The following is a 22,120-nucleotide window of genomic DNA, read 5'->3' as shown; positions in this document are numbered from 1 at the left end:
TCTTGCAAACCAAACAATACAAAATAAACAAATTAAAAAAACAACTTTTTAACCATCAAATAACTTTTATTATACAAAAAATGTATTTCGTAAAATACTTTTCATACATACAAATATAAATGATACAAAATAATTCATCTCTTTTTCCGCGAATTTAAAATCAAATTGATAAAGACATGTTTCACATATAACGTGTTTAAAATTTGTTAACTCAAAAGTACCGTAAGTGCATCAAAGAACTTTGTTCTATCTTCTGTTTTCAACTCGACAACTGAAAAGAAAAGAAGAAAGAAAAGAAAAAAACATCTTAGCATAACGATTTTTGTATAACAATGCAACTCAATTCTCAGTTTAGAACCATTGAAGCAGATCCTGTAGAATCTGTATCAGTAACACTTACTCTCACACTTCCTGTTAATGTGAAGTTAGAAGATGATGAACTGACCTTGTACTAGTGTACACGTTGATACTTTTTAGATATGCTAGAACACAATATGTCCTATTTACATACACACACACACAAAAAAAAGGGCATGTTATGACATGGGTGACCATAAAGGGGAGGGAAAAAGTAACCGAGAAAAAATAGCTGAAACATTAAACTACCACTAAGTAACTAAACTCTTGCACACAAACTGTCACTTACACGAAAAAAAAAAAATCTTTAAACCATGCCTTATCCAAGACGGGGGTTAACTACCTAGGTAGAGCTTAAAACCATAGAAAGTAATTTTAAGTGAAAAGTACTACTTTAAAAAAGTTTATAGAAGCAGAAGCATCATTGTCATGGATCATGGAGGGAATGTTCATATCCTACATTAATAAGATCTAGTAGTGACATTTAAAAGTACATGTGATGAGTAACTAAACTCTCATTATATAGGCCCCGACATTTTGCGACTCCTAAGGTGAGCGACTCTGTCTTCCATCCTGTCATCAATCTGTATACTTTTCTTTCTCTGGAGTGGCTTGACTGATCTGGATCATAAATGACACGAAGATGACTGATACCCTAGTTAGGTAATGTGCCAGCTTTGGTTGCGATTAGTCACAGTCAATGGTCAAGGCTGATAAAAGCCTCAAAAATCATGTAAAAATATTTAACAAAAACAATAACAGACATGCTATTAAATTACTATTTAGTTGCCACTAAATAATATACGATGTTTTCTGACTGGTATAACTCTACATATATTTTAAATTATTCATAAGTCAGAGCGGAAGCCACGTCAGAAGTAGTAGGTCACCCACAAATGACTATTTCCAAAGAAAAAGAAGAATTGTGTACTGTCTGGAATCAGCGCGCAATATGTGCATCAAAATACAACGGATTTCTTAGGAACTCAAGTACGCGGATCTTTTAGTAAGGTATGTTGCCAATTTGACCTTTGAGTTTCACTGATGCACTAAATACTATGCATTCCAGCACAACTCACGAATGACTTGTTATTAACAAAACACTATGCCAATACTGCTCTCTTATGTGGGTCACTACACTTAAGCAGGCAGATACTTACATTTAACAGCCTATATAGTTTTTGGTAAATGAAAACGGAAAACAAACTTTTATTTGAAAGAAATAAAAACAGTAATGAACTTAAGAATATTATCTACAACTATGCGTAAGCTATACAGCATGTATCAATGTTAATCATAACTGACCACATAATGTATATTTTCTTTCTAATTCTATATTTTATTAGCATTTAACGGGAAAAATTGTCCAAAGATAAGACATAAACCAATCAGTAGACCTTATTAAACTGAAGAAAGGGATATACGTGGGTCATGCAGTCTTCGATTAGACAGAAAAAACGGTTACTTTGTAAACCTCCAAACTGATCATGTACGAGATCCATGGTACTTACTGGGGTGAAACTGATAGTGAAATACATTAAAATACAGAGTATTTTAAAATGAGTATCGAAGTTTTAAGGCTTTGTAGTACTTATTACAATTAAGTTACAATTATAAATAATATCAAATGAAAGAGCAACTCAAACAGTTTTGGACGCACGCATGCACATGCAGTGTTTCCTCTGTCTGCCGTTAGAAAGCGCTAGTAGCAAAGGTCGCTACTAGTGAGCACGAAGCTTTTTGTGTTTTATATTTTACAAAGACTCGGTCTATAGTTACAGTGCAACCGTCTGTGTAGAGAATTTTAAGGAGACGCTTATAACTACAAATTTATTGCTTGCAGTTGCTACAAGCTCTAAAGCCTACAGACTACGGTTTTACGTGCCAAATTTGTAAATGAAATACTACTGCATGATGATGAAGTTTTTCTAGATCATGTCGTCTTCAGTAATGAATAGACATTTCACCTAAGTGGCGATGTGAACACTCATGATGTTCACATCTAGGAGTCAGCAAATCCCCAAGAGATAGTGCTGTTGCAACAAGACTCCCCTAAATGAAATGTGTTTTCTGTCATATCTCGGCGGATGGGCCTTTCTCGCTTATCGACTCGATGTGTGCCGTGTGACGAATGGTGCTTACATTGAACGCTTGTAGCAAAAACTATTTGAGTTGCTCTTTCATTTGATGCATTATTTATAATTGTACGTTAAATTTACTAAATACTACAAAGTCTTAAACCCCGACATTTATTTTGAAACACCCTTTACTCGTAAGACAATAGTACAAACTATTGTTATCGAGATATAGCCTAAAATTTTTAGGTATTCTTAACTTCTAATTTCTGTTTACCTAAAACATCGTTAAAATGTAAGACATATCAGTAGATACATTAAAGTAAGCTAAACAAGATAATATGCTTCAGGGTATATTATCACGTAAGGTTTTTGAGAGGAAATAAATATAACTTACGTGATGCTTTAAAAATATCAATCGTTGTTAATAATAATTGACAGTTTGTTTTGCTGGAAGAAATTCTTATTTCCATACTGTATATGTAACAAAGTAAACTGTTAACCAACAGATTGTTATTTGTCTTTCCTAATGGTGGCACGTGTTCTTTGTGAACATACTACTTGTAACTAATCTTAAAAAGTTCCTGGTCTACCTTGCGAACATTATCTTTAAATTTCCAAGCTTTCGACTCTTCCCTGGAGTCTTGGTCATGGAGGTTAAAAACAGGAAGAAAAAGAACAGAAACATCACAGAATAGAAGGAGCGGACTTACCAAGGGCAAGAGCTGTGTGGAAAACATGTTCTCAAGTGCGTCAGCGATCTGCAGATCGTCTTGAAGCAAACTAAAATATGGCGGAGTCAGTTGGTGAGCCTTATCTGTTTTTGTTGGAAGGTTGTCAACTCATGTTATTTTTATTATTATGCCAACGCTGTGAAAATTTTGTGATAATCGCCTCCCATTCGTCACTCAGCCATCTCTTGTCTAGATTTTTTTTTTTTTTTTAATGAATAAATAAACTTTCAAAAACCAGTGTCTCTACTTCATTTCTAGCTGCAAATAAAATTCTTGAATCTTCTACCCTGTGTTGGTTTCTTCTAAATGTTTCGATAAACCTGACACCGGATTTTCCGCTTTCGAATCTCTAATATGTTCCTTTACTCGGACTTTTAAATTTCTTTTCGTTTTGCCTATGTAACTCTCTTGGCAACTGCATTTTATTTCGTAAATATCCGATTTTTCATTGGAATCTGTGTAATAAAACTTAAATTGGGTGTTCTTTTCTAGAGTTTTAGGTGGTTTTAAAGCTGTACGTAAACCGTGTTGTGTAGAAATGCTATTTAACGCAGTTGTCAATCTAGGAGAAATAGACAATCCTATCCATCTTTTATCCTTCATGTCGGTTTCAGGTTTACCGGAACTTAAATTCTTTTCAACTCGATCATACCAATTATTTAATAATGGAGCTGGGTGTCCGTCCAATAGAGACCTGCACGGGCGGTCGACTCTTTGTTATTCTTTTGGGCCGGGCGGGCTTGGGCGGGCCGACACTGATTTCTCTTCAGGTCGGTCCGGGCTGGGGCCGATTAATTGCAATTCTTTAACAATTATTGACTTTCGTTAAAGGATAATTGGAATAAAGCCAAACGTTGAAGAAGTGTGCCCGTGAAAATGTTACAATGAATGCAATAGCTATTTACAGTTTGTATTGCTTAGCGGCTCCACTTTCACTATAGAGGATTGCAGGCATTATGCGGTAAATTGAGCTCTGACCTTGACTTTCACTGAACCCAAAATATGACAAGGGGTGGGAAAATTTTGCCTGTCGCTAAACAATATTGCCATCTTCACTTTATGCTAAAAATCAATTAAGTTAGATTTTTGTTACAGGAAATGGAGTTTTTGTTCTCTCGATGACAGGCAAAGTTCTAGGAGGCAATGGTACCATTCGGGAGAGAAGCGTCAGGTTGTGAACCAGAGTTTAAAAAATATTTCTGAGGGTTAGGTCAAGTTTAATACTAAATTTTGAGAAAGATCGGGGCTCGAGCTAATTTTTTTTTTTTAATTATCGGGCCGGGGTCGGGCCAAAAAATTTTAAAATTTATCGGGCCCGGGCCGGGCTTGAGCCAAGAATTTTAAAAAACTTATCGGGCCGGGCCGGGCTCGGGCCGAAAATCTCCAAACCTTTTCCGGCCCGGGCTGGGCCGGGCCTAGGTACATTCGGGCTGGATTGGGCTCGGGCCGAAACATTCGGCTCGTGCCGGTCTCTACCGTCCAGGCTACAAAGTTTCATCAGGTATTCAATCTCTGTCTGTAAATCTGTTTTTCAAAGAAGTAAGACGTATGGCTCACAAAAAGAAATTCTTCCAAATATTTGCTTTGGTACCTGCTGAATGTGTAGATTTATAATGAATGTATTGTGTGCTTGTTGTTGGTTTGTGGTGGACACTGGTAATCAATTTGTTGTTATGCCTTCTTATATTAGCCTCAATTGATGTAGTTGACACGTATCCGTCTATTCCTTTGCAATTAGTTTTTGAATAGGTTACTAACATCTTGTACAGTAAAAACCTTAGTACTCCCGAAGTAAATGAAATTCTTAGTCTTCTTGAATGTTGCCTTAAATACAATATTTTCTCATTTGAAAGTAATACATATCATCAAGCTGAAGGTTTGGCTATGGGAAACCCATTATCACCATTGTCAGCTAATCTAGAACTTCACATGGTTGAAAGTAGAATTTTGAAAGAACGGAAACTTGGTATGATACGATATTATAGATATATTGACGATGTACTTTTCTTGTACAAGGTCGATACACAACTGGATTACTTATTAAAAGAATTAAATAATATTCATAGGAATTTCAGATTCACGGTTAAGAAAGAAAAGATCGACAATCTTACGTATCTAGACCTTAATATAAAAAGGCATAACAACAAATTTATTACCAGTGTCCACCACAAGCCAACAACAGGTACACAATACATTCATTATAAATCTACACATTCAGCAGGTACCAAAGCAAATATTAGGAAGAATTTTTTTGTGAGCCATACGTCTTTCTTCCTTAAAAAACAGATTTACAGAGAGAGATTGAATATTGATGAAACTTGGTAACCTGAACGGACACCCAGCTCCATTATTAAATAATTGGTATAATCGAGTTGAAAAGAATTTAAGTTCCGATAAACCTGAAACCGACATGAAGGATAAAAGATGGATAGGATTGTCTATTTCTCCTAGATTGACAACTGCATTAAATAGAATTTATACGGAATACGGTTTACGTACAGCTTTAAAACCACCTTAAACTTTAGAAAAGAACACCAAATTTAAGAGTTATTACACAGATCCCAACATAGGGTAGAAGATTCAAGAATTTTATTTGCAGCTAAAAATGAAGTAGACACTGGTTTTTGAAAATTTATTTATTTATTTAAAAAAATTTAGACAAGGGATGGCTGAGTGACGAATGGGAGGCGGTTATCACAAAATTTTCACAGCGTTGGCATGATAATAAAAATAACATAAGTTGACAACCTTCCAACAAAAACAGAAAAGGCTCACCAACTGACTCCGCCATATTTTAGTTTGCTTCAAGACCATCTGCAGATCGCTGACGCACTTGACAACGTGTTTTCCACACAGCAATTGCCCTTGGTAAGTACGTTCCTTCTATTCTGTGATGTTTCTGTTCTTTTTCTTCCTGTTTTTAACCTCCGTGACCAAGACTCCAGGGGAGAGTTGAAAGCTTGGAAATTTAAAGATTCAGGAATTACAGAAACTTGTAAGAAGAATGATAATTACAATTCCTCAGCGTGGTTTTGCAATGTCTAATCTCAGAAAGTCTCTGGTCTACCTTGTGAGCATATTACTTGTAACTAATCTCAGAAAGTTTTTAGTCTACCTTGCGAACATACAACTTGTAAGTAATCTCAGAAATTGCAAAACCACACTCAGGAATTGTAACTATCATTCTACTTACAGGTTTCTGTAATTCCTGAATCTTTAAATTTCCAAGCTTTCGACTCTCCCCTGGAGTCTTTGTCACGGAGGTTAAAAACAGGAAGAGAAAGAATAGAAACATCAAGCAATAAAAAGGAATGGACTTACCAAGGGTAAGAGCTGTGTGGAAAACACTTTGTCAAGTGCGTCAGCGATCTGCAAATGTTCTTGAAGCAAACTAAAACACACAAAGTGTTTTCCACACTGCTCTTTCCCTTGGTAAGTCCGTTCCTTTTTATTTCTTGATGTTTCTATTCTTTTTCTTCCTGTTTTTAACCTCCGTGACCAAGACTCCACGGGAGAGTCGAAAGCTTGGAAATTTAAAGATTCAGGAATTACAGAAACCTGTAAGTAGAATAATCTCAGAGAGTTCCTGAACTACGTTGCGAACATACAACTTGTAATCTATCTCAAAAAGTTTTTGGTCTATCTTGCGAACATACTATTTGTAACTTATCTCAGAAAGTTCCTGGTATACCTTGCGAACATACTATTTGAAACTAATCTCAGGAACTTCCTGGTCTACCTTGGGAATATACAACTTGTAACTAATCTCAGAAAGTTTCTGGTCTACCTTGCGAACATACTACTTGTAACTAATCTCAGAAAGTTTCTGGTCTACCTTGCGAACATACTACTTGTAACTAATCTCAGAAAGTTTCTGGTCTACCTTGCGAACATATTACTTGTAACTAATCTCAGAAAGTTTCTGGTCTACCTTGCGAACATACTACTTGTAACTAATCTCAGAAAGTTTCTGGTCTACCTTGCGAACATATTACTTGTAACTAATCTCAGAAAGTTTCTGGTCTACCTTGCGAACATACTACTTGTAACTAATCTCAGAAAGTTTCTGGTCTACCTTGCGAACATACTACTTGTAACTAGTCTCAGAAAGTCCCTGGTCTACCTTGCGAACATACCATTTGAAACTAATCTCAGAAAGTTGCTGCTCTACCATATCTCAAAGTTAATTATTTTGTTGTCAGACTGGGTAAATATATATAAGCTGATTGTGATCGATGTCAAGATTAAAATGTATTCACTGATTGTAACTAAAGAGCACCATGGGAAAACGACGAAGCTCTAAGAAAGCAACTCTTTTCACAAGCACCGGAACCCCATAGATGCATGATCTACTAATTTAAATTTGAAATCAATTATAGTTCTATATTATTCAATAAAAAATCTAAAATAATCTTTGTTGATGCTAGAAGAAATAAGAACACAATTTATACTTACCGGATGTATCAAAATAATCGAACACCGCTACTGAGTGTGTTTTTTCCGCAGCTTGCTCGAACGCTTTCCCAAAGAAACTACGAAAGAATGAATAAAAAAATATTTTTAGACTGAAAATAAAGTATAATTCAGAAACACACACACATGCGAGGCTCAGTTAACCATTACATCCAATATTAGCAATACTGACAAATACCGGCAAATATCAATATTAATTTAGCTAACACATTGCTAACCTCTGTTGCCACTTGTGTGTTGTAGATTTCGTTTAAAAGTTTGCTATGAAACTACTGTCATGCTGAAGACTTTTGTATGTTTTAATACTCTATTTTATCTGTTCAACAGAAACATATACATTGTTACTTCTTTTAGAAAAAATATTACAACATAGGTATTAAGGATTTTACCATGGTACTCACTTCTTTTAGAAAAAAAAATATTACAACATAAAAATTAAGGATTTCACCATGGTACTCAAAACTAAGACAAAAAAATTAAATAATTGAGAATGAAATAAGTGAATTACACAATTTAATATTTGGATATATGCCCCTTTTTACAAAAATATTTTTGCTAGTACTTCGATTAGTGATTTTGGTCGATATGTGTAACAACATTCGATATGTGTAACTGTAAAATACATCACAAAGAAAAACGAAAGAACGAAATGCGAAAGGAAAATTTACTATAAAATACTTATAAAAGAGAACAAACACAAAAATTTATAACTATTACCAACGTTATTTTTTTTTCTATACATGTTCTGAAAATTCTATAGATCGCTGCTGTACATTGTTGTCAGATTTACTTATTTTTGCGACTGTGTGTGTATACGACTCATTTAAATCTTACCGAACTAATTATATCTTTAATTTTTAAAAAGTAAGTTCGTGTAGATTGTAAATATTCGATCATTTTTCTAGTTCCTGCATGTTTACAGCCATAACCTTCAGTAAGTTCAAAGATTGCTATTATGCTGATTATAACTAACGTACATTAAAGTATATTAAAATTAGATTCTAATTGCCAATTTTTGGTCATATAAGGAACTTACTTCATGTTAATATCACACATTTGCTTCTGCAGTCTGAGGGAAGAACGCAGACTGAATGTACTTGAGAATAAAATCCTGAGACGAATATTTGGACCAAAGAGGAACGGGAATAGGGAAAACTTCAAAACGAGGAACTGCATGATTTGTACCATTTACCAAACAATGTTAAGGTCATCAAATCTAGAAGGCGAGTTGACAGGTCAGGTGGCCAGAATGGAAGAATGTAAAATCACTTTTAGAGTTTTGACTGGAAGTGCAATCGAAAAACGACCATTACGAAGACCTAGGCGCACATGGGAGGACAATATTAAGATGAATCTTGCAGAAATAGGAATGCAAAGTAGAAATTGGATCCAGTTGGCCAAGGACAGAAGTCAATGGAGAGATTTTGTGAACGTGACATTGAACCTGCGGGTTCCATAGGTCATAGAAATGAATGATGATTAAAATAATGAATGAAACGGTGGAATTAAGAAAATGAGAGGAAATGGGAGAACCCCGAGTAAACCCACGCCACGATGTATGTCCACCACAAAGATCATTCAGCGCGAGCTGGGATCGAACGAAGGATCCCACGCACTGGAGGTGAATGCTCTACCACTGAGCCACCACGCCATACATCATAGAGTTAGTTAGAGAGATAATCACACTTTTGCTTTAATTTAGTGTAAGTATTTAATAGTATAAAACTGTAGACTATTTTACGTTTATTAACTTTATTTATAATTTGAAGTTGATCCTTAGACGCTAAAAGTAAGTATTTTGTTGATTATATTTACTTTACATCTTTGAAGACTATCTACTATTTCTGTGGGCTTCGAACCACTCTGTGCTACAAGTGGCTGGTTCAATCTGGTACATTAATCGTGACGGGGACATATAGCCTCATTGCTGACGTCCCCATTAATCTCCCTTACTCATACTCATACTCAATCTGGTACATAGATCAGCATAAAAATAATTTCACACAAAACAGATCCTTAGTCATTAAACTATCGTGCTCTAAATCAAGTGAATTACTAGATCCTGCCATAATGTATTAAGGAGTTTGGTTTACTAAAACTCCTTTATACATTTACTCTCTCTGTGTGTCCGTCCATCCAAACGAAAATAAAATGAAATTTTCAGCTCAACGTCCTCGCTTTAGGCTAAGAAAGTGCTTAATAAAGGTGAATGGTTGTGAAATTATTTTTTTTGTGCTCTTCTAACGAGAATCGAACCCAGGTCCACGTGCTAGTCACTAGACCAGCAGGAAGAAATGTCCGTCCGTACGGGAAGCAAAAAAATGGGTCAATCCATTTCAAATCACCCAGGCAATGTTGCGCAACATTTTTAATTTTCCTGATTTTTTTTATCATGAGTTTCCTATAGGTAGATAGTCACAAAACACTGTTCAAAAAAAAAAAAAAAAAAAAATGTGTGCCATAGTCTTTTTCTGGCAGCCATTTTAAAAATGGCGGTTAGGCAAAGGGTTTTTCCTAGTAAGATAGTGAAATCGGCCCTTGATCCAAATTGGGTCGCTATTGACCCAAAAGGTTACCCTTGACCTAAAACTATCTCAAAAAAATTTTTGACCCCCACCCCTCCTCTTACCGAATTATCGTAACATAATGCTCAAAATTGAATGTTTTTTAATTTTGGTGGGGGTGATCGAAAAATTTGGAAAGGTACACAGATTGTAGATACTATTTAGATGTAAACGTGCATTTTTTTTATTTTCAAAATCATCGATACGTACGTACTTTATTTTTTGCGTGTTGAAAATTTCAAAAAATTGTAGGAAAAAATTTGGGGGGGGGGACACGTCGCTGATTTTTTGGTTAAAAATTTGTTATACCCTTAGGTACAAAATATATATTTTTTTCGGGGCCTGAAAGTGATGGCAACATTGTCAAAAATAAATAAAACTGAAAACAAACGTGTTTTTTCGGGCTCAAAAAACCTCGCGTCGGCTGAACGTATCTATCAGTGCTTGCTTCACTGGCCGCACACAGTGGCGCTCTCTACCGCGAGCTGAGTGTAACTTTGTCGTGCAAGAGTCGTTGAAGTGGAAGCACTGTTACGGAGATATTTGGTGTTTCTATTCCGAAATGGACCCAATCGAAGCAGCCGAAGAACAACAGAAGCAGAAGGGACGCAAAAGAAAGGAAAATTGTCAACTTTGGCAAAGGATTGTTTGAAGGGGCCCTCACCTTGAGGGCAATAAAATGGTGGAAAAACTGTGCAAAAAAACACGTTTGTTTTCAGTTTTATTTATTTTTGACAATGTTGCCATCACTTTCAGGTCCCGAAAAAAAAATATATGTTGTACCTAAGGGTATAACAATTTTTTAACCAAAAAATCAGCGACGTGTCCTCCCCAAAATTTTTTCCTACAATTTTTTGAAATTTTCAACACGCAAAAACATAAAGAACATATGCATTGATAGTTTTGGAAAAAATACACATTTACATCTAAATAGTATCTACAATCTGTGAAACTTTCAAAATTTATCGATCACCCCCACCAAAATTTAAAAATATTCAATTTTGAGCATGTATGATACGATAATTCGGTAAAGGGAGGGCGTGGAGGGTTATTTTTTTTTTTTTACGTAGTTTTAGGTCAAGGGTAATCTTTTGGGTCAATAGCGACCCAATTTCGATCAAGGGCCGATTTCACTATCTTATTAGGAACTTTTAATTAAAAAAACGTGGTTTCCGGAAACTTTAATTGCCAAGCTATCTTTAAAGATGTCAGAATAATTAAAAAAAAAAAAAAAAAAAAAAACAGTGTGTTCAGCATGAAATGAACTTCAGGTATACATTATTTTAATTTTTGTATCATGCAAAAGAGTCAGTCAAATTCTTTACTAGAAAAACTCGAAAAATGTACAAGTCGTTAATTTTGAAGACCATTAGTTTCACTGTATGAAGGAAAGGAGATTTACTAATATGTTGTTTCTGTGTTGAATACTTATATAACTACCTGCAGTATAAGTTTCAGCCCTGAAAATGCACTTCTTTTTTTTCTTCTTCTTCTTTTTTTCTAGAGCCTTTCCAGTGGCCGAAAACCTTAAAACGTCAATATCTAAAAGGGCACTGTATGAAAATAACTTAAAATTTTACGGAATGTTCTTTGTACAAATAGGAATATCTCAAAAAACCTACATTTAGAGTAATAGACCAGTGAATTTCAGTAAAAACGCTACCCTTCTACACGCTCGTGCAGTGCCAAGGTAGCAAACTAGGGCTTGTTTAAATCATTACTTGAAGAAATAGTTTTCTCCAAAAGAATTAACTTATATTTTGTTATTTAGGCCTACCTTATATTTATAATTAAAACTGATTTAAAACTAGAAATAATATACAGGGTGGTCCAAAAGTGTGGAAACACCTAAATAAAATCCAAACCCTTCAGAATTGGGGGAAAAAGGAGAAAAAGTGATGATAACACGAGAGGAAAATCTTTTGAGACATATGGAACCATCGACCACCGTCTTGAAATGGCGGGAACTTTTTAAATGGGAACCTTATCGTGTGATACATCAAATAGGACTGATTTTTTCCAAGAGTCTAGTGGTGAAATGTTTTTAGCTCTACGAGCAACCGTTGCAAATTTTTAACCGATTTTCTTTTGTTTCAGGAGTCGTAGGACGGAATGGCCCTAACAAGGGATGAGCGGATAGAGATCGTGTTGATCTCAGGAGAGCATAGCAGCAGCAGATCGAAACGATTTCAACACTTGTCACTAAGAACGGGAGCCCAGGGCCCATTTCCCATAGTGCAGTATGAATAGTTATTAGCGAAATTTAAGGAAATTAGGTCGGTGGAAAATAAACCAAAAGCAGGCAGGCCTCGCACAGCAACGAAGCAACATTCACTACTGTGTTGGCACCATTCGCGAAAAGTTCCACCCGCAGATCCCAACGCGTAGCCCAAGAATGAAGTGTATCTCGTACGTTCATCCTGAAAATAGTATTTGTGCATAAGTGGCACCCATACAGCTATACCAGCATCTAATTGAGGATGATCCAGATCACCGAGTCTAATTCTGTGAGTGGGCCGCGGCACAAATCAGACAGAATCCTTGATTCGCATATGTGTTGTTCTCGAACGAGGGGCATACTATTCTCGAACGAGGCAAATTTTTTTGTGTCGTGCGAGGTGAACAAGCATAATCACCGATATTGGTGTAACAACAATCTACATTGGTACGACGATTCTCGGGTTGTTGGATCTGACAAAATGATGATGCGGTGCGGGATGTAGGGTACCCGTGTGGTGGGTCTATTCTTCATCGAGGGCAATTTAAATGCAATTACCTACCTTAACATGCTTGAGGAGGAAATCTTGCCATCAGTTGCATTAGAGGATGGCTCTTTCCCTTTGTTCTATCAACATTACGGGGCACCACCTCATTTCGGATTGTGTGTTCGTGAGTACCTCAATAAGAAATTCCCACAGAAATGGATAGGCCGGTGAGGACCTGTGGAATGGTCACCGTGTTCCTCAGAACCCATTTCATTGGATTTTTTTTTCTGTGGGGCTGGTCGAAATCCATTGTCTCTTCTACTAAGATCAGAGACATTAGCCAACTTCAACGCAGGATTATTGACGCGTGTGCCAGCATTCCTGAGGACAATAGGAATGGTAATGGATGACTGGCAGCAGCGGATACATTTAACGATTGCTCAGAAGGGATGGTACATTGAACAATTGCTGTAAGATTGATCAGTGGGCCACACATTGCTCGCAGTGTTATCTCCAGATAAGTGCAGAAAATCGGGTAAAAGTTTGCAAGGGGTGGAAGTAGAGCCAAAAGCATTTCACCACGGGACTCCTGAAAAATTCAGTCCTATTTGATGTATCACACGATAAGTCCTATTTGATGTATCACACGATAGGATTTCTATTTAAGAAAGTTCCCGCCATTTCAAGATGGCAGCCGATGGTGCCACATGTCTCAAAACATTTTCCCCTCGTCTGTTATCATAACTGTTTCTTTTCTTTCCCAATTCTGAAGGGTTTGGATTTTATTTGGGTGTTTCCACACTTTTGGACCACCCTGTATATTATTTCTAGTTTTAAATCAGTTTTAATTATAAATATAAGGTAGGTCTAAATAACAAAATGTAAGTTAATTCTTTTGGAGAAAACTATTTCAAGTAATGATTTAAACAAGCCCTAGTTTGCTACTTTGGCACTGCACGAGCGTGTAGAAGGGTAGCGTTTTTACTGAAATTCACTGGTCTATTACTCTAAATGTAGTTGAGTCTCAGTCATAATTTTTTTTTTTATGAGATATTCCTATTTGTACAAAGAACATTCTGTAAAATTCTCAATTATTATCATTCAGTCCCTTTTTAGATATTGACTTGAGAAAATTGACGTTTTAAGGTTTTCGGCCACTTTGGAAAAGCTATAAAAAAAAAAAAAAAAAAAAAAAAAAAAAGTGCATTTTCAGGACTGAAATTTATACTGCAGGTTAAGTATTCAACACAGAAACAACATACCATTAGTGAGTCTCCTTTCCTTCATAAAACTAATGGTCTTCAAAATTAACGATTTATACACTTTTTCCGAGTTTCTCCAGTAAAGAATTTGACTCTCTCTCTTGCATGATACAAAAATTAAAATAATGTATACCTGAAGTTCATTTCATGCTGAACACCTTTTTTTTTTTTTTTTTTTTTTTTAATTATTCTGATATCTTTAAAGATGGCTTGGCAATTAAAGTTTCCGGAATTAAAATTTGCCGAACCGCCATTTTAAAAATGGCTGCCAGAAAAAAAAACTATGGCACATAAATTTTTTTCAATGTTTTGTGACTACCTATAGGGAGCTCATGATACAAAAGATGAGGAAAATAAAAAAATGTTGAGCAACAATTTTGTTTAAAATTGGGCGATTTAAAATGGATTGACCCAAATCTCAAAAAAACATTTGATAGATCACCATCAATTACGGTCAGGATGAAAACAATCGAAAGTTAGAAATCGATTTCGTTGATGGGGGTGATACTCAAACCAAAAGTAGTAAAAATTAGCCATTTACAGTTCTTGCGCTGATCACTACGGTAATAAATATCGAGAAGCAGTTTTCTATAATCGATTAAGCATATCAGGAATATATTTCCATCCTTAACTCTCTACTACTGATAAACATCCACTACAGCTTCCTGTTTCAATATTGACCTACATAAAGAAAAATCAATGAGATAGCGAGAAACTGGTTTTTGGAATCGATTTAGCGTTCTAAGAATAGGTACTATCTTCTGTTGTTCTTTTCAAACCAGAAATGACAGAAATCAATCACAGTTTTAACGTTGATTACTATAGGGGGAAAAAAAAAACTGTAATAAATAGCGAAAATCAGCTTTTCTGTAATTAATTGAGAGCTCCAAGAATATACTTTATCCCTACCCTAATCTCTCTATCAAAACCGGAAGTGGCAGAAATCAACCACTTCTGGTCTTAACGTTGATTGCTACAGACTAAAAACGGTAATAGATACCGAGAAGTGGTTTTCTGCTATCAATTTAAGTACCCCAAGAACATATTCCATCTCCACTCTAATTTCTCTACTAAAACCGGAAATGATAGATATCTACTAATTTCTCTACTAAAACCGGAAGTGGTAGAAACCTACTTTTGGTTTCAATATTAATTAAGAAAATATCATATCATACAAATCAAACTCCTTCACGTGGTGTACACGCTACTTGTTAGTCTTGTATATATGATACAAGATACAAAAACCTGCATAAGCGTAAAAGGACAATATAAGATTGTCGTATTCCCACCTCGTTTCGGAAATTCTTCCAAGACAGTATACGTAGGTATTGCGGATTAGCAATCAATCAAGATTTAGGAAAAAATAAATCTTTAGGAATTCCAGCAGTTATGTCTTTTAGATTCAAGGAGACGATTAAAAATACAAATGAATAAACGACAATGAAAGAAGAAAGTAAAGTAAAGATAGTAGCAGGAAATTTCGAGGTAATCCACAGGCAGCAAACTTACATGATGGTTTAAGTTCGACCCAGCGATCGCACAACAGATGACTAAATCAGCATGTTCTCTTACTCAAGAAATACAGATTTCTACCTTTTTTTTTTAAAGATTTTCAAAACCCAGGATATCGATTTAATATGTAAAAACGAAGCCGTAAAATAGCCACATATTTAGAAGGTAATGGAATTATTTCTTACAGTGGACGAAAAAAACATTCATACTTTTTTTTAACACACAAAATGGTTCCGGACCCGATATTTGGAACACAATATCCACTATTCTATGTGGTAGCATTGTGGGAAATGCTACACTGAAGATTTTATTTAATAAATTGTATTTGACACAAATATGTATATCTGTATAATTCCATTACTTACTTCCTTGGTGACTCCTCACTGACCGGAGGAATTCCTACAACTACACACATTCCTTCGCCATGTTCTAGTGGAGCTGGAGCTGAAGCTAGAAGAGGAAGATTCGGAGCCTTCTTGTTCCGAGAAGTAGCAGCATACGCTCGAAGTGAAAAATGCGCCAACAAAGTAAGGGAATGTGGACGGGAAAATAGTCGTGCATCTTGAGACCACTAAAAGCAAATATCATATTCAAATACATATTTCAAAATAATTTTAAAGGCGTGCTTACAATTAGCAGAAAAATCTAAAACGAAGAATCAAGAGTATAGTTATCACATTTTCCGGTGTTTAGGACGCAGCGGCGTATAAAACGGATCCGCTTTTTAAATACATTTCTAAGTTTAAAGAAAAAATACATTTTTTTTTTTCATGAATTTCAATAATGATTTACTGCACTAATCTCAACACAAAACATGAGAGACATTCCGAAAGTAATTTTCGTCATTTTTTTCCACAAGGAAACTTGATTACAAACAAATACAATATAATGTCGTAACAAAATAAATCTTTTCGCCTTTTCTCCACATACTTGTCAGTGACATTGATACATATGTCGTATTGTGAAAACAACTTCAAGACATCCACTTGAAATAAAAAAGATCAGTGTTCAGCGATTTAAGAACATACTTCGCAGCTTGTTGCACCGCTTCGTTGCTTCAGAATGATGTCCCGATAGAGCTAACTTCAATGCAGAAATAAAGATGAAAGTTTGATGGGGCAAGATCCAGGTTTTAGGTCGGGTGATACAATCTCTCCCATCTCAGACGAAGAATGTGTTCTGAAGTGTCCCTTGTTTTGTGCGGTCTTGCATTGTCGTGCAAAAACAATCTCCTCGACTGAAGAGTCCTAGTTCCTTGCGTAGAATGATGCACTTCGGTTTGCTGAGTGTGTTGCAATAGCGTGCCGCATTGATGGTCTCTGCAGCGAGAAAATCAAGCAATATGATACCAACTCCCAACAGTAAGCATAATCTTCCTTGTGGATTGCAACACTAAATTTTTTCATGACGAGTAAGCAGCTATGTCATTGACGCGGCCTTGGTCTCGAGTTAATTTGTGCATCCAGATCTCATAGACTGTAATAATCCTGTAACAGGAATGCGACTTCAGCCACAATTATGCGCTTGTTAATTAACACAATTTTCTATACTTTGTCAACGTTCAGGGCAGTCGTGGACGTGGAGGGGCGCCCAGATTGCTCTTTATCTTTCACATGACATTGCACCCTCTGTCCAACCGCTTTACGAGACATAACGCTCTGTAGGCGTTGATGAATATCTGAAACAAGTCTCAAAAACCCATTCATAGCGCATAACAGAACGCACTTCTATTTGTGGGCACGTCTCTAGCACAAGTCTTTCTGTTATATTGCTTTGAACTCAACTAAGCTCGGGCACACCGGTCTGCTGCTTATTTCTATTTTTTGGCACTCTGCGCATGCGCCATTGCCCCTTTGTTTTCGCTTCTTCCGTCGTGATTTGAGGAAAGATTGTCTTTTGCTACGGTAATGTGTTTTCTCATTTTGTATTACAGATTCCCTGTGGGAAAAATGTCGAAACTTATTTTCGGAGGTTCCTCGTATACAGAACAACAATAATGTTTGGATAAACCTAGCAAGATAAAATTTAAAAATTACAGTACATTGTTAAAGTGTGATAATGCATGCGCACATTGATTCAATCTTAACCTTGAGATGTGATTAAATCTTAATTCTATGTCACTGAAATTCTCTCTCTTTCAGTAATGATGCAAAGAATATATCACGTAACATTACTTTACAGGAGAAAACTAAATGGAAAGAATTCACTCGAAACCACTGTATCACAAAAGGACAAATGCAAGAGAATGTTTACATACGTAATACAAACTAGGAGTTTGTGATTGAAATTTGAACTTAAAATTTTGACTACTAGCACGTAAGGTTCATTCTATATTTTAGGTGTATTTTAAGGATAAAAAAAGTGCATCCTACACACAATGCAAATACGATACTATTATGTTCTGCTTTCTATGTTCTCGATAGTTCAGAAAGTTTGTATTTATACCCGCAATTATTTTACCAGCTGGACTGGAAAGACACACGTCAATCATCTATATTCTATAAGTAATATATCCCTCCTATAAATATTGTTTATCGTTTGCAATGTTTAATTATAACAATTTTTACTCTACTATTCTTCCTTATCTATTACCAGTCTTCGAGCACCAAGAGCGACAGGAACTGCAATTCAGAGTTTTACCACAATAATTTTAAAATAGTAGAAAACAGTGAAAAAGACGAGAGCATTAAGTACAACTTCAAATTTTGAGCTGTTGAAAATCATCAGGTTCTTTTGCAGTAGATGCTATATTTATTTTTGGAAGTACTAGTCATTCGTAATCTGATAGCTGACCTTTATTTATTTATTTTTTATTCAGTGATTTGGCCAAGTTTTGCAGACTTTACAAGACCAAAACGCATTTTCGCCATATTTTACTGGTTTACTTCCGTAAATCGAAGAATGTTTGTCAAGCTTGAGGAAAGTTGTGGAAAGTTTACGATGATAATGATCTACAGGTACGACAGCGCCAACGATGTTACAAGAAATTCCGCGCTGGTGATTTTGATCTCAATGATACGATTATCAGGGAGGCACACTGAAGTCGACGACTACAAAACTTAAGATACTGATAGAATCAAACCACGTTATATGACAAAACATTTAACACTAATCATTTAAGTGTTCACAACCACCTGAAAAAGCTACGATATGTAAGCTCAATGTTTAGATCCTTCATGAACTCAAAGAAATAAATCTGACACCGCGTACAAATATCTAAGATACACTCATTTAACATGAGGAAAAGTATCCTTTTCTGAAGCGACTAACTGGTGAAGAGAAGTAAATAGTTTACAACAATTTGGTGTGTAAACAGTCTTGATCCCGACGTAATGACACGCCTTAAACGACATCAAACGCACATATTCAAGGGAATATGTTTCCAATATGGTGGGATTTTAAAAGCTGTTTTTCGAGTTCCTACCAAGGAACCTAACAATCAAATCGACGCAGCAATTCGACAGTTTGAATGAAATCATCACCCAGAATCGTCCAGAGCTTGTTAATCGTTAAGGAGTTACGTTTCATCACAATGTGAAACCACCCGATTTGATCACCTTCCAAAAACTATTGGAGCTTGGGTGGAATGTGTTGCCGTGCCACACCAGGGTGTCTATTAAAATTCCAAAATGAAATTTCGTGACTTTTTCGTGACCTTTTCTTTACCAAATCATAAAATTTTCTAACATATTCAAGAGCGAATTTGGGTGCGAATTACGCCGAATTTTCATCTATGCGATACAAACGTATTTTGCTTGCGATTTGGTAGCGTCTAAGGCCGACCATAGACATTTTTGGTGGTGAATTTTGACGTTTTATAGAACAATTTTTTTCAATCTGTACTTACATTTGCACAGTTAAAAAAATCGTGACCCAAAAGCTAAATTTCGTGACTTTCGTGACCGATAGACACCTTGCACACTACTGGCCTTGTGTCGTCAGACTTCCACCTGTTTCGCTTTCTTCAAAGCTTCTTGTGTGGTAAAACGTTCAATTCAGATGAGACTATAAATAAGTATCTTGTTCAGTTATTCGCCTGTTTATAGACAGGTCTTTCTATGAACAAGGAATTATCAAGCTCGATGATGAAAGGTTATCGAACAAAACTGTAATATCTCATTGACTGATCTTTGTTCTTTATGTACATAAATAACCTTCGAAAAAAAAAATGTTGTACCTTTTCCAAATCCCAATACAAATAATTTAATTTTGAAGTATGTACTTGCTAAAATGAATGTGCATACATGTTCCTACTGTTCAGAGAAATCAGGGAAAACTCAGGGAAAATGACGCAGGTCAGGGAAACTCAGGGAAAAAGACTGGAAATCAGGTAAAGTCAGGGAGATTTATAAAATATACTTTTTCTAACATTAATTGTACACCAATTTCAGCTTAGCCAACCATTAATGATCACAGTATGGAACGTTGCTCAGATTTTTATGGGTGGTAAATGGAATGTACGTATGAGCAATTGATTATTACTTGTCTCTATGGAATAAATGTACTCATATATAAATATTCACCGTTATTTATTTCTTATTTATATGTCAATGTCATCCGACACTTGTCACGAAAGTAATGGAATTTCCTGGCAAAGGTCACGGAAACTCAGGGAGAAGTCAGAGAAATAATTTCTCCAGATCAGTAGGAACCCTGGCATATAGTCCAAAATTACAAGTTTGGCTTTTCTTTTACGGCATGAAATTTAAAACAATAATAAGCGAAGTGTTCTACTACTTTGTCTGCAATTCATTATATGCACGGAAGAAATGTAAGTGTATCAGTTACATACTGACACAAACTATTGTATTGACTTCGAATATCAGCTCCCTAACTAATTACAAGTTTTATAAATTACTTACTTCTTGTAAAATTATATAAACGAAAGGCCCAGCGGAGATTATCTGATTCATTTCTAAAGAAGTCTGAACTTGTTTGAAAATGCTCATTAGCAATCTCTTGGCTTTTTCAATACCTTTCTCCAGAACAGCTGTATTCGATCTAATTAAAATAAAAAGAAATAAGAGAAACCATTATTAGTTATTGTTAGAACAATTATCAAAGTGGACTAACATCACAAAAATACATTCAAAATATTCACTTTGACTTACCACATTTGTTTGAAAAACCTAATATATTTTCATTGTTTGAACTGATCTAGTTATCAATTCAAATACTAATTTTCGTATTAAATTAGCCAGCTATGTTTAATTAGTCAACTACGTTTTCATAGAATGGTACAGCACAGTGTTAAAATAAAATAAAAAATGCACGTCAGCACGAGCTGTTCTCGAAATCATCTCACCTTGTTAAAAATTATAGCATATCGTATCACTTATACATATGAACATCTTGAGGCATCCAGTGCGGATTTTCACAATATCATACTGTATTATTACACATCTTAAAAATTGTGCTGCTTCTTTTGTAGTTGGTGACGACGATAAAATTATCAAAGATGTTATACCCAGAGTATCCTTGCCGGAGTATAATTCTGATTACCACTTTCAACTGAGAAAGTCTCAAATGCCTGTTTTTCTATGAATGGTGAAGAATTTCATGATAACTTCTCCTTTATCATTGTTGCCTTATGTACCTTTTAGCTGTTTTGGAAGATCTGCAATTGGAACATCGTTACCACACATTTGATCCTCCAATCTGATGGATGTGCTCCTTTTCGTCACATCTATATACAGTATTTTGGTACGTGTACGAGACTCTACAGACACATAAGGAATTCACCGGATTAGAGAAGAAACGTTTATATTATGTTATGTTTTTATCTATTTTCTCTCGGCATATATGGTGCACTGACGTTACTCTTTCTGAAAACTTCTTTTGACACCGACTGAAATCTCTGACATTTTTTAGTATCTGCTTTCCTTTTGTTGAGCGATGTTTCAGCCTAACTTTTTTAAGAAGTAAAAATACCATGACAACTATCCTGTCTGATGGTCAATAAAAAGTTGATTTTAAAATTAATTACATTGAATCTTTCAGAGTTACTGTGTAGGCTACAGGAGACAGTGACGAGAAGAATGAACGAAATGGTGGAGTCAATTGAAGTAGAAGAAAGCAGGAGAACTTCGAGAAAACCCACACTACACTCAGGGTGTTTGTTCACTACAAAGCTCATTTAGCGCGAGCTGGGATCGAACCAGCGATCCCACGCAAGTAAGGCTCTACTACTGAGCAACCGCGGTTTTCTGAAGTTGATTTTAGATATTTCTTCATTACCATTGGAGCATTTTCTTATCCTTTCATTAAACATTGGAAAGAATGATGGTTAGAGTATCTTGCTTCAAACTAAATTTTATATATATATATATATATATATATATATATATATAAATATTTTTAAAAAAAAGTTACATCAAGCTGAAATATCGCTGAAACCTGACAGTGTCAAAACATAACAAATAGATAGGTGGCTTTATT

The 22,120-nt window shown here is 35.5% G+C and overlaps 1 protein-coding gene across 1 annotated transcript in view; it reads right to left on the bottom strand.

Annotated features, from left to right (window-relative positions):
- Positions 1-45: 45 nt before the first annotated feature.
- The window catches only part of Cdc45 (cell division cycle protein 45), a 62,756-nt gene continuing 40,681 nt past the window's right edge, over positions 46-22,120 (bottom strand). The window contains exons 11-14 of the mRNA XM_081768619.1: positions 20,545-20,683; positions 16,048-16,253; positions 7,622-7,698; positions 46-271 (exon numbers count right to left, since the gene is read on the bottom strand). Coding sequence (XP_081624745.1) covers positions 207-271; positions 7,622-7,698; positions 16,048-16,253; positions 20,545-20,683 — 487 coding nt within the window. The 3' untranslated portion in view covers positions 46-206. The remainder of the gene's footprint in view (positions 272-7,621; positions 7,699-16,047; positions 16,254-20,544; positions 20,684-22,120) is intronic.

Source organism: Thermobia domestica, chromosome 8, assembly GCF_964235325.1.
Source record: "Thermobia domestica chromosome 8, izTheDome1.hap1.1, whole genome shotgun sequence".
Classification (NCBI taxonomy): domain Eukaryota; kingdom Metazoa; phylum Arthropoda; class Insecta; order Zygentoma; family Lepismatidae; genus Thermobia; species Thermobia domestica.
The sequence above is the reverse complement of the archived record's forward strand: the minus strand, read 5'-3'. Positions and strand labels throughout refer to the sequence as shown.